Source organism: Dermacentor albipictus, chromosome 1 (assembly GCF_038994185.2).
Source record: "Dermacentor albipictus isolate Rhodes 1998 colony chromosome 1, USDA_Dalb.pri_finalv2, whole genome shotgun sequence".
NCBI lineage: Eukaryota > Metazoa > Arthropoda > Arachnida > Ixodida > Ixodidae > Dermacentor > Dermacentor albipictus.
This window is the reverse complement of record NC_091821.1, coordinates 175,248,757-175,262,336: the sequence shown is the minus strand read 5'-3', so window position 1 is coordinate 175,262,336 and position 13,580 is coordinate 175,248,757. Positions and strand designations below refer to the sequence as shown.

General features: G+C 41.0%; 2 protein-coding genes across 4 annotated transcripts in view; one reads left to right on the top strand and one right to left on the bottom strand.

Moving 5' to 3' along the window:
- Window positions 1-8,063, bottom strand: part of LOC135897775 (solute carrier family 66 member 2) — a 61,071-nt gene extending 53,008 nt beyond the window's left edge. Inside the window, exons 1-2 of one of the 3 annotated variants that reach the window (XM_065426483.2) lie at window positions 7,904-8,063; window positions 2,436-2,709 (exon numbers count right to left, since the gene is read on the bottom strand). In XM_065426483.2, coding sequence (XP_065282555.1) covers window positions 2,436-2,674 — 239 coding nt within the window. In that variant the 5' untranslated portion in view covers window positions 2,675-2,709; window positions 7,904-8,063. The remainder of the gene's footprint in view (window positions 1-2,435; window positions 2,710-7,903) is intronic. The other 2 variants (XM_065426484.2, XM_065426485.2) reach the window with 2 other exon arrangements.
- A 387-nt stretch (window positions 8,064-8,450) lies between these two features.
- LOC135897774 (zinc finger protein 64-like) overlaps window positions 8,451-13,580 on the top strand; it is a 50,336-nt gene continuing 45,206 nt past the window's right edge. The window contains exons 1-2 of the mRNA XM_065426482.1: window positions 8,451-8,987; window positions 9,821-10,038. Of these exons, the coding sequence (XP_065282554.1) occupies window positions 8,972-8,987; window positions 9,821-10,038 (234 nt within the window). The 5' untranslated portion in view covers window positions 8,451-8,971. The remainder of the gene's footprint in view (window positions 8,988-9,820; window positions 10,039-13,580) is intronic.

Sequence of the window (13,580 nt, the reverse complement as noted above, 5' to 3'; positions counted from 1 at the left end):
CTGCGCTACAAGCCTAAAACAATCAGAGCACTGCTCTAGTTGTGCTACAGAGGGGCAGCAACTGGACCTCTATAGTACACAGTGGCCAGCACTATTTCCTACAACAGAATGCAAGCAGCCTTTGCTTACATGCTACACAGCATCAGCAAAGACTGAGTAGAGTTTTATCCTGCACAAGTAAAAAACATTTTCTATACTGTTTGCTTTTTTAACTCTTTGAGATCATTCCAGATAAAGTTTAATCTGCAGTGAGGTACTTTCATCTCTGCAGCAGGTGACTACATTGCATGCTCATTAAGTATTTTCTGGACACTGCAATGCATAGAAAATAAGGCATTATCCTGCATGTTCAAGAATAGTTTACATTTTTCTTCGATTTGTCACCTGTCATGCCTGCGCATGTGCTGCTTGCGTTATCATCCTTCCATTTTTTTTATGTACTCACTGTTATATTGCCTACATAAATTGCAATATAAACAAGGTCAACGCACACATGAATATGCAGACTTGAAGTCAACAGTGGGCGAGCAAGGTAACACTCAGCCTGCAGACAACATTTTGACAAGGGGACTTGTCATTGACAGAGCAAGGAAAACAAGTAGTATGTGATGAAGGCCCTGACAAAGACAAGTCCCCTTGTCGATACGTTGGCTCCAGATACATTCTTTATTCAACCGCTGGCAATCACTTCAAATTGCAATGTGTAATTTATGAAGAAAAATTTGCACAATGACTTAGCTATTATCATGAGCCTTTTTATGCCTAATTCCATGTGCTTATACATCTCATAAGACATTTGATTTAATCTTGTACAGGTTGGACATACTCATTATAGATGATAATAACAAACATTGGAAAGGGGGAGTAAAAGGATGGATGTATTGAGGCACTCCACTGGGTGCTGTGCGCTCTAGTGGCGCCGGTTTTGTGCATGCCTGCTGTACCTGCGTATCATTAAATTTCTTTGCTTCATTATTCACATGCCAGAGAAGTTTACCTCAACATCCTCCTGACAAATTTGCACATGTAAGCAATGTGTCACCTGCCAACCACTGCTTGGGAGGCAGAGAACAAAACACCCTACACTGAACCGATTCACAAACCGGTTTGGTGTTACAAACCAGTTTACAAACTATTACTCTTTATTTCTGCGAACCAGAACAAAATTGCAGAACACTGAACCTGAGCCAAATCTATAGCTTTTTTTTCTTTGCTTCAGCCCCTCATTAGTACTTGGTCGCTTTCACCTTGCTCACCATGCCGCCAGTGAAGCTATTGAGGGAGACTCGCCACCACGTTCAAAAACGGGCACAAACTCCAAGCTCTTCCTTGACTCCACAAAGTGAAGAGCACAGTGCTGTTCCTCAACTGAAGAAGACATTGTGCTTCAATAATATTCCTTGGCGATTTTTATAACGGGTATTTGCTTCAGAAACCCACCTTCACTCTAGTGAATTTGCTTAGATGCTGGAAGCACGTCTCATTACAACCTTTTCCCTCAAGAAACACAGTGGAGGGTCACTCAAGTGCAATAACCACTTGGTCGAGAGACAGCACTGCCCTCCACCTTCTTGAGTGCAGTGTTGAGTAAGGGAACATTCTACAATACAAGAATCCATGTTCATACAGGGCAACTGCCTTTTACACCTGTAACAAGACTAACACGTCTATGTTTTGCAGACATGGTTTGCAAAAGCCAATGCCGCTTGCTTGTACATTAACTTTTTTTTTGACAGACACAATGTTTATTGTATAGACTCGTGCAGGGGCCGCACTTTTTTTCACAATTTTGGCGAGGTGTGGCCCTTACACAGGACCGAACATTTTCGTCAAAATGGTGGCGGCACAGCCTTGACTTGAGTGTGCTCCGGCTCCCTGGATTTACCACTGCATCAGAGGTCAATGCACAGCTCTCGCCATCTAGTAATGGCGTGCAGAAGCACGCAGCAAGTGAAAATTTGCCAATGTGCGTGTGCAGCATCGGGGTACCAAACACAATTGCTTCTCAATTGAAATATTTTTTTACAAATTTTGGACTTGAACACATATCTTGCAGTATCTTAAAGGAATGAAAAATAAGGGGAAAGAGGAGCTTAGGCTTGTCTAATGTCTTTACTATAGCGCTAGAAAAAAATTTTTTTTTTATAGACTGCTTATCTTTGCAGCAGTCTGAAAAAAAAAGTCAGAAAGACAATCAAACACAGCTGACAAGGAATAGGAAATAAACAGTTAGCGAAGGCATATAGCTACATTAATAGATATGAAAAAAAAATATTTAGTGCTCAGAGGGCTTGCAAAGAGACATACCCTGTGCCAACAACAGAACTCATACTTAGTGATGGCGACATTTTTTTAGAGCAATGCATTATAGCTAGCTAACATTCAAAACATACAAAATGTCTCAACAAGACATGCTCAAATGGAACAATGCTCACCAAAAGAGTATCCTTAATGTGTTGGCCACCAGCAACGCCAAACAGACCCACGTTGAAAAGCCATCTGCATTTCTGGTCTTCTTGATCTCTCGGTATTGTGGAATGTAAGGAACAACTCCACCAAAAATTATGGCTGCCGATGCACCCCATGAGAGCCATTGGCTGATTGAAGCCATGAACACAGTCTCGTTCAGAGACTGCACGGCCCCAAACAGGCCAGCAAAGGTTACACTTGTCATGTTTTTCTGGCTTGAAGCTTGGCCTGCAAGAGCAGCTGAAAGTCAGCAACAGCCTCAGTAAACACCCCATCTTTCTGTGCTTCACCGTGACATATAAAATGCAACCATAAATTGTCAAAACATACAGTGGGCACAAAAACAAACCTCTTTTGTATGTGTGTTCAGGTGCAGTATGTTATAAGCAATACCTAATGAACATATAAATAATAATCGCTAACAACTACAAAAATATATGGTGCATATCAACTTCAAGGGTCCCAGAGAACTGGAAGTATGCAAACATTATACTAATTCACAAAAAGGGAGACACTAAAGAATTGAAAAATTATAGGCCCATTAGCTTACTCCCAGTATTATATAAAATATTCATCAAGATAATTTCCAATAGAATAAGGGCAACACTGGACTTCAGTCAACCAAGGGAACAAGCTGGCTTCAGGAAGGGATACTCTGCAATGGATAGCATCCATGTCATCAATCAGGTAATCGAGAAATCCGCAGAGTACAATCAGCCTCTCTATATGGCTTTCATAGATTACGAAAAGGCATTTGATTCAGTAGAGATACCAGCAGTCATAGAGGCATTACATAATCAAGGAGCACAGGCCGCTTACATCAATATCTTCGAAAATATCTACAGAGATTCCACAGCTACCTTAATTCTCCACAAGAAAAGTAGGAACATATCTAAAGAAAGGGGTCAAACAAGGGGACATAATCTTTCCAATGCTATTCACTATGTGATTGGAAGAAGTATTCAAGCTATTAAACTGGGAAGGCTTAGGAGTAAGCATCAACGGCAAATATCTCAGCAACTTACGGTTTGCAGATGACATTGTCCTGTTCAGCAATACTGGAGACGAGTTACAACAAATGATTGAGGACCTTAACAGAGAGAGTGTAAGAGTGGGGTTGAAGCTTAATATGCAGAAGACAAAAATAATGATTAATAGCCTGGCAAAGGAACAAAGATGGCAAGGATCGCCAGTCAGCCTCTAGAGTCTATGAAGGAGTATGTTTACCTAAGTCAATTATTCAAAGAAAATCCTGATCATGAAAAGGAAATTCACAGAAGAATAAAAAGGGGTTGGAGCGCATACGGCAGACATTGTCAGCTCCTGACTGGAAGCTTACCATTACCCTTGAAAAGGAAGGTGTACAATCAGTGCATTTTACCGGTGCTGACATATGGGGCAGAAACTTCGAGACTGACAAAGAAGCTTAAGAACAAGTTAAGGACCATGTAAAGAGCATTGGAACGAAGAATGCTAGGCCTAACGTTAAGAGACAGAAAAAGAGCCGTTTGGATCGGTGGGCAAACGGGTATAGTAGATATCCTAATTGGCATTAAGAGAAAGAAATGGAGCTGGGCAGGTCATGTAATGCGTAGGTTAGATAACCAGTGTACCATTAGCGTTATAGAATGGGTGCCAAGAGAAGGGAAGCGCATTTGAGCACCGAGGACAGCAGAAGACTAGGTGGGGCAATGAAATTAGGAAATTCGCGGGTGCTAGTTGGAATCGTTGGCGCAGGACAGGGGTAATTGGCAATCACAAGGAGAGGCCTTCGTCCTGTAGTGGAAATAAAATAGACTGATGATGATGATCCATTTCCTTCACTCTCATTTTCCTAGACCTCTTAAATATTTCAGCAGAGATGTACACTATGAAAATATAAAATGCCATTATGACACAAGTGATTTTTAGGACACACTTTTCTATTTCAGCATATTTAAATAATTCTTTTATGTAATGGTGTGTCATTATATGACCTGCTAATAGCTTAAAAGTATGGTTTTAGCAAAACAACATAATGGTGTCATATACTGTCATGGCAAGTACAAGCAAGGCAAACTGCTCAAAGCCTGGACATGCATCTAATATTTTCCTCCACAAGTGTCATGATCTTCTCTGTCACTTGCAGCAATGCTAAATATATAGAAGCCAAAGAGAGGGCTCCGACTAAACATATGAGCTGAAAGCATATATGGCAAACTTAAAGTGACAAGGATTCACACTACACAACCATTTATGTGGTACATAGTAAAAAGTACAGAGGATTGCATACACTATGCTGAGTTTGTTACAACGTTTATCATAACTTTGTGATTGCCCACACCTAGCTTAGTCAAGTATCGCGTACTGCAGACCAGAAAGTCATCACATAAGTTACATGCACATCTGCTCCAGCCTGCAACGCCCCAACAGCTGATGAGCACAGGAGGTATTCTGCAAGAGTCCACCTAGTAGACACGTCCATTTCGTCTGCTGTTGATGTTCTGATTGACTGGGCTGGGCTGCGCATCTGCAGCAGTGAGGTGCCGCAGCCAATCAACACTTCAGCAGCAGATGAAATGGACATGTGCACTATGTGGACTCTTACAGAATACCTCCCCTGGTCTAACAGATCTACCGCTTGAGTTTTTCACCTGCACCTAGGAGTGAGCAAACAGTAATTAAATATCCCTCTTACAATGATGTCATCAAATTGAATAATTTTATAAACATTTTTCCGACAATGTACAGACTGAATCATAGTCATGGTCAAGCAGATACTTGAGACTACACCTGAAACATCTAGTGGCTGCTACATGGTTTGAGATCAGTTGGGAAAGAGTGCTAAGCTTGCATGCATGTGGGTGCGCGCGCACACACACACACACACACACACACACACGTACGTACGTACATACGCACATACATACATACATACATACATACATACATACATACATACATACATACATACATACATACATACATACATACATACATACATACATACATCTTTATTTCAGCAGCTCACAACTTATTACACATATCATGCCCGCATAAGCGCAAGTTGCTTGTGGGCGGGTTACTGCAGACATGAGGTGCTAGCTCGCTGCTAGCAAAAGAAGTATGACGTATATGCTAAATATCGCAACAGTTTGACGAGAACACTGAACAGGAATATTTTACTGCGTTAGCAGCATGAGAAAAAAAAAACTAATTTGAAAAAATAAAATTTACGGCTATTCATTTGAAAAGGTAAAAAAATACATATATAAAAAAGATCACGATCTTTTTGTTTACAAGACAATAGTGCAAATAATGATAGGAACTGTTTAAAAAAACATAAGCCCACAATACCTGTCAAGTATTTTGAGGATGAAGTAACCATGCGTTAATTTGTTGTTTGGCTTCTTTTGGGGAATGCTGTGGAATTATTTCTTTTGGCAACTGGTTAAAATAAAAAGGAACGTAATATTCTCGACACTTAATTTTACCATAGTTTGTATATATACGCAGTAATTGATAATGGTATGTTTTTCTTAGCATTTTAGGTTTACTCTGTATTATTTTCTGGCGATTCGAAAAAATATTACGGAGAAGTATCACTTGTACAAACAGATCCGAAAAGGACTCAACACCTGCAATATTACTTCTTACGTCATTGTCTGAACAATCATAAGCAGTACCATACAGTATGCTCGCAACTATCCTATACGATAGCTTATCCACTCGATCTACTTTCGTTTGTGAGCAGGAACTAAAAACTGAAATACCATATCTGAGCACAGAATGGCCTAGAGCCTTAAAAACTAACCTTTCGCAACTTAACAGGCATGTTAAATTTAAGCTTGTATAACTGCATGTGCAACCTTACTGAAGCACATGTCATCATGTTATCTTTTCGTGAATAGAACTAGGAAGAGAATCATTACTGAGCCATTTCAACTGCTGGCCAGCAACAAAGTTTAACCTATACAGCATTATTGAACTGATATTTTTAAAATTTTATTTGGCTGTAAGCAGTTATAACCTTTTCTGCACAAATAAGTATTCACTGACCTGCCTCTTCCCGCAATCAGAACTTTCTGCAGAAATGAAGCACACTTCTTTAGTGCTGCAGGGCTTTTGCACTTGCATCAGATTGTGTTCTCAGCATTGCCAACATGTTCGAAGCCAGTAGCAAACAATACGACAACAGTGTCCTGTGCATTGCTGCTTCAAGCCAAAGTGGCAGCTTTTACCAAGTAAGAGTTTTGGGGAACACATGCAGTGGTTACTTTCATTTGTAATCTGCTACACACGAACTCTCTTTTGTTTTCGCTTTGTTTTTTAGGCCCTACTACACCAACGTCAGACATATGGAAGGTATTCGGAACTTTTAATGCCAGCTATTCAACTGAAAGACCAAACAAGAAAATGCTCAATATGTTGTCAAACAGTTATGAATATTTGCACACGTCTATACTTGTAATATTTTGCCCATTTTGTTACTCTGCAAGCACTGTGTGAGGCACTCATGCAGTAACACATAATACGAGAACAGGCTACACACATGATCAACAGCACTTAATTTTTGTTTGAAATATTATTATTTATCAGCCTCCAACATGATCGTTATCACTGATGTGGACGTAGGCTATAAGTTCCTAAGTGGCCGGGTCTGTCTGTTTATACACTGAGAGTATACATTAAATACCAGACAGCCAACGAAACAAAAATGCAACCTGCAAGTCAGAAGATCACAGGCATCCTCGAGAACATTTATTGCAAGTCACGTAGATAGCCTTACCTCACACATGCGGCGTTCATCTTAAACGTCATATGTCAGGCAGACCTTCGCAAGCTAGCTGCAGGCATCCAAGCGTGCGCTTAGGGTTTACCGTTATTGATAACACAGTCCAGTGCTTCACGCACTGTATTTGCGTTTGACCTGAACGAAATAGCAAACACTGTCTTAAGAAAATGTGGCAGTGTCGCCCATAAGATGACTAAGCTCTATATGGTACGTGCCTCAGAGCTATAGCAGACGGCGGGGCCAAGCACAACTTGTGAAACAAACCCCCGTACTACCGATCATTTAACGAGTTCGGATCGATAACTTTTGTTTTACAGAAAAAAGGCACGCTAATTGTACCATGACTTGATTACACATGGAAAATTTCCCGTTATACGACCGAGAGTTTCCTTTCATAATTCATGAGCTATTAAAACAGTCATATGCGGTCAACAAGAGTGCGTATGCTTGTGCATGCGCTCTACCAGAGCGTCTGATTACTGGTCTTAAACCATGCTTCGCGTTTCAATAACTTCCAACAGCTGTTAGAATGGTTATAAACACGACCGACACGTCGGACGGGACTGATACAGGCACACAGAGACAACTGCTGCGTGTGAAGGCAATAAAACCTATGGCTACGTAACGTCGTTCGATATGGTGCACACTTGTCTTACTTACATTTGACAATTGACTCCACTGCACTGATGTCATTGCTGACTAGGCGGGCAATACAGAGTTCCCGTCACTCCGGTTCACTTTTCGCCGCGCTTCCGTCTTTCGCTTTGGAAATGGGCGAAAGAACGTTTGTACTGCTCCATGTACTGTTTCGACGGTTAATATGAACGTCTGCTAATTTTCACGTCGTGGCCAGATGACCTGGCGTGGCATGGCCTAGTCTGGCTTATACGTGTCATGGAAGGAGCTAGCGAACAAAATTAATCCGGAGCCCTCCGTTACGCCGTCCCTCGTAGCTCACTGTATAGCGATCACGATCTCCTCTATCCGGCACGCATATATGTTCGTGCGGCCATAAAGGAGGCTGTACTGCGGCTAGCGCCCGCTAGTGCTTTCTAGTTCACTGTACTAAAGTGGCAAAGTGCGGATTTCCGAAACCAAAACCGCGCGTCCAGCAGAGCCGCAAGCGCGCAAGCATAGAGTTTCTCGCAAGCCCGCATGCGCTGAGAGATTACGTGATATGGATGGTTTGTAGCAAACCATGGAGTGGTAGAAAACAATGGTTGTAGGCGCTCTGTAGGCGCCGTGGTATAGATGTTCTGTGGTTGCAGGTGTTGTATGCTTGTGTCTACCCACCTGTGGCCCCGTGGAGGAGCGTGGAGCCCGTGGTTGTCATCCTCCTTGGCTTGCTTCTATTTGCCTCGGTCCGCTTGCTACGTTGCAGACCATCCAACGATAGTGCAGGGAAAGTTGATAGGGCGTAGTGTAAGAGGCCAGCGAAAGACGAGCGAAGTGTCTGGCAGCGACGTTGCTGTGTAGCCCTTTCGTCAAGCTTGCAGTTCAAGCTCTTTGCAGATGAAGATATGCCTTTAGTACCGCACGTCGCTTCTACAGATGGAGTCTGCCGACGAAAATATGATGCAGCCTGTGACTTTGGTGTTGCCCTGCCCACATCAAAAACCGGGAGTTTTAATTGGCAGTCACCGAGACATAAAAGCGCGGCAATACGTTGATACTTCTCTGAAGCAACATGATTGTCAGATCATTGCATGGAAGTTGCGCTGAAACAACATGATTGACACATCAGGTAAATAAGCTCGACAGGATCACGAACTCATCGTCGCTCTTCATATTCGTACTCCGTTATCCCTGCATTTCAGGGGACACATTTTATGTTACAGGAGTTATGCTATGCGCTTATGTCAGTACAGGTATTCAGTGATTTGATAGCGATTATGCTATACCTCTGCAGTAACATTCTAGTAGGGCCTGTCTAGCGACACGAAGAAAAAGTCAAGGTGTATTAGTAATTCTTTTGTCGTTGATTTAGCTTAAAGTGCACTGCAGCTTCCCATCAAATATTTCTCTAGATTGATAAGATGATTATCTCATCCATCACTTAGAGCTGCTATTGCCATGTTGACTCAATGTAGATATGACGTTTATTCTGTACTGTGCACGTGCATGATGCAATAATGTAGTTATGTCACGGTAGAAGATTCTGTTGACCAATTTGCTATAACTGGCTTTGTAGATTTTGTATAAATTGCTTTTCATTACTTGCATTTCCGTGCGTATGTATTCGATACGTGCTTTCATTCTAAAAGAAATAAACCCAATGGCAAGTAAGCGCTGACCTCTTCTGTTTCATTGTCGTAATTTCATTGTCTGTCTTATCGTAATACCATACCACCTAGCCCAAGTGCGCATGCTGCTTGACATTGTTGTCACATGAAAGATTTGCTGAAAAGCTTTATAAACTGAACTATACTCACATTTCAAGGCAGCAGATTCTGTTTACTTTTTGTGCAATCTGTGTGCTGCAAGTGTATAGTACACCTAAACAGGGCATATATGAATGCCTTGCTGCATGAAATGACTAGTGTAGCATTGTTTTTAACTGGATGATTATGCTTGCAGGAGCAGGACTTGTCACCATGCCATTGACATCAGGAGACTCTGGTGATGTCCACATATGTGGCAAGTGCCATGCCAGCTTCTCAAACATTGAGAGCTTTCTGGCACACAGGCAACAGGAAGAAGTGTCCCAAAATGCCGAACCTGTGCTTCCTCAGACCTACCATCACACCTCATCAAGCAATGTGACAAAAAACTTGGGCCAGTTCCACTCTAACCTGGTAAAAGTGCATTGCAGTTCTTTGGTGCATTATTAAGCAATTCCCATGTATACCTCTGCCATCTATTGTCGCACAAGAGCAAAGACGGAAGGAGTTGGATGTGCACGATTGTGTTTGATGTGATGCTGGTTATCACCTGCTTATTTCCACTAGCCATGCTATTGATAGTTCAGAGCAGTTGCCATACTGGTGGCATGTTGTATCTGCATTCATCTTGCTTGTTTCTGGCTTGACTAGAAATTGCAACATTCCAAGGGAAACTTAACATGTGAGTTCTTACAGGTGATGAGCAGAAAAAAGAAATTACATCTAATTATATTCAGCTCATGTAGTAGCATCCTAAGCAGCATTTCTGTTGTCATGCACAGCCAGATACAGCTATTGCAATGGTGTCTGCATATAAGTTGCCACTGAAGCTGGACGAGTACTTGACATTCTGCTGTGATCCATTTATTTGTTGTAAACCAGTTCTGCAGAAGATTGCAAGATGGCTGAAGGTTCATGAAAGGAAAAATTCGTATCCACCCAACTGTATGTAGCACGAAGCTACAAAGGAAACCCGTATGGTTTTTTTCACAAAAAAAGCTTCGCAGCTCAAGAAAAATTTGCCCTGGTCTGTGGTGCGAACCAGGGGCTAACGCCTTCTTGGGGCAGTCTCTCTGCCATCTGAGCAAACCAGGAGGCTAGCAGATCACAGAGCGAGGCTTAATTAATCAACAAGTTGAAGTGCAGGGACATGTTTTATTTGTTCCCCGAAGAAAATTGTCTACTGATTTATTAAGATTCCCTTTCTTGCCATATAATAGAAGGCTAATTCATAGTACCTAAACCCACATTTACATTGGAAAGGGTCAAAAAATTTCAAACAGACTTTTTCTGTCTGAGAACTCTCATACTTTTTATGGATATTGACAACACTAATGAAATGACCAAAAGCAGTAACGGTAACATACTGCATAAACTGAGAAAGTGGGAATAAGTGGTGTTTTGGCACACAAAAAAAATTAATGTCAAACTACAATTGCAGCCTCTACAAAAGCCTGCAGCATGTAACAGGCTGCTACAGTGTCACTTCTCATTTCGTGTAACTTTCTGTGCTGATTTCAAAATATTATTAAGGAAGCAACATGCTTATTAGTTTCAAGCATTTCATCTGCATCGTAATTTCAGTGTGTGGTCAAATGATATATCATTCCCTTTAAGGGGATGGATGCTACTGTAGATTTTCACGTGTTATGAAAGTAATGGTTTTCATATTGTTTCTTTACTGCTGCATGGGAAAAGCTTTAAGCTAAAATTTACAGCCACTGATCTCCACACCGGGTAAAAAACGAGCAGGTTGAAGTGAAGAGCTGTTCCCGGTGTCATTATAAACTTGAATACAATTCTAATCTTTTTGCTAAGGGACCTAGCCCGCATCCTCATGAGAAAGAATGTTACTGTTTTGGCATTACAATGGCCCATCTGTGAGCTGTCCAAATGAGCTTAAAGTACTGCATTGATTTGAGTAGAGCATGCAGAGGTGACCCTGCCAATTGTTCATGCTGTTGTTCACACACAGCACAAGGGTACCAGAAGTTCCTGGCAGATAGCGCAGCGTTAGGGTGAAGGAGGCAGTGGGCTACAGGGTGGGGCATGAGTAGAAAGCAAGATCGCATGTCAGAGAGGAATGTAGGGTGTGGCAATAGTCCCCCTCCTGTCCTAGCGCCTGCCATCTCCTTACCAACTGTTGATAGTGCAGTACGATCATATGAAGCCAACAGAAAAGTGTGTGGCAAATCAACGCTTTTTTTTTAAATTGAACTGTTGAACTAATTAAAGAGAATGACTAAAATGGTGATAATCTTGTTATTCTTAATACAAGAAAAGGGGAACCAAAATGGAAGAAAGGAAATTTAGATTTGCACTTGTTTCGAGGTGTGAAGCAAGCTTCCACTGTGAGACAATTACTCATATAAAATTGGTGCTTGTAGCTAATAAAATGCACAGTTTACATCACTAAGGTCACATTGTTCGCGTGATTATGACAGAGAATAAAAGGTGGTGTACACACTGGAAATTGTTGCCGGTATTCTGCTTTACCCAAGCAGTAAATTTTCAAGGAAGCGCATATCAGCAGCCAAGGCATAGTTCAGCTTTTGAACTATTAGTTGCTACCATTGTGCCATTTGTTGCCATTCAGATTCACATTTTGCCCTTGAAAGGCCTGCAGTAATTAGATTCAGACAAGAAATGTTCGTTAGATGGTCTGGTTTTGAAGCAGTGCAATTTTTCTTCCTGTTTATCTTCATTTAATGGGTCTAAGATAAGCATTTGACTAAAATGAATCAACAAACCATGAACTAAAACTTCACCTATGTTTATCTTCATTTCATGGGCCTAAGATAAGCATTTGAATAAAATGAATCAACAAACCATGAACTAAAACTTCACCTATGATAATTTTGGTCTGTATGGCATTCAGGCAAACCTGTTAAATGGCCAGACTTCTGAAAGTGCAGTTTCATAACTATATTTCAATAATTGAAACACTGGTGGAAAAAGAGTGTAAAATGCACAATTATATGAAGTCAACAACAATAAAGCTAAGGAAAGTAATGGGGAAATAAACATTTACCTTTTAAAAACCGTAAAGTTAATTACAGGGGAGTGCTATATTCACAATTATCTTCATATTTTTATTGAAATAATAGAGGAATGAAAGTGGAAGACAATTATTAGATAGTGATTACGATGGCATGAGCATACCCTTTAAAATGGGGTTGTGGTACATCTGCTTCATTTCATTTAAAATAGTGTAATGTTTGCGTCATTATGTGTTCTTTCCTTTGCACCATCAATCTCCCAGCCATCTGTTACTAGTCTGCAGCACAGCTCCATTTACATTTCCCTTGCTATCCTTAAAATCAAAGGCCGTTGGCAGGGCAACTACATATGGATTTATTGCTGGATGGATATTGTGATATTCAAATGAAGCATGCTCAAATGTTTCTGTACCTTTTCCCCATACTCTGCTTGAATCATTGTCCTTGGAATATTTTTGCCCCTGACTTCGCATTCTTGGACACCTTGATCTGGCTTCAAACGGTTGGGCATTACCCTTTGAATTATCATATAATATCTCCTTTCTTATTCACTCTTTGCCTTTTGATACAGTTCCATATCAGGCTTCCCTTCATAATGCATATTCAGTATATTGCCTCTGCATTTCTTACTGTTTCTTAAACATAGTCTTCTTGGTTCCTGCCTACAACATTGCGGTAATACTTAGTGGTAGTTTTTTTTTTTCCACTGAGAATCGACATTCTTTCTGCATGTTTTTTAATTTGCTTCTATCAATTGTGTATAGAGGGTCCCAGTGCAGTCGCCTGACCTTGGGGCCATCTTCTGCATATTCTGGTCATGTAGTAATGTTTTGATAAACTCAAATAAACTTGAAGCAGACTTTGGCCACTAGGTATTTTTGTCATAGTTTTCAGTCATTCCTCGAAACAGATATTGCTCTGAGCTGTGAAACTTTGATCCCATGTCGCCTTGTATTG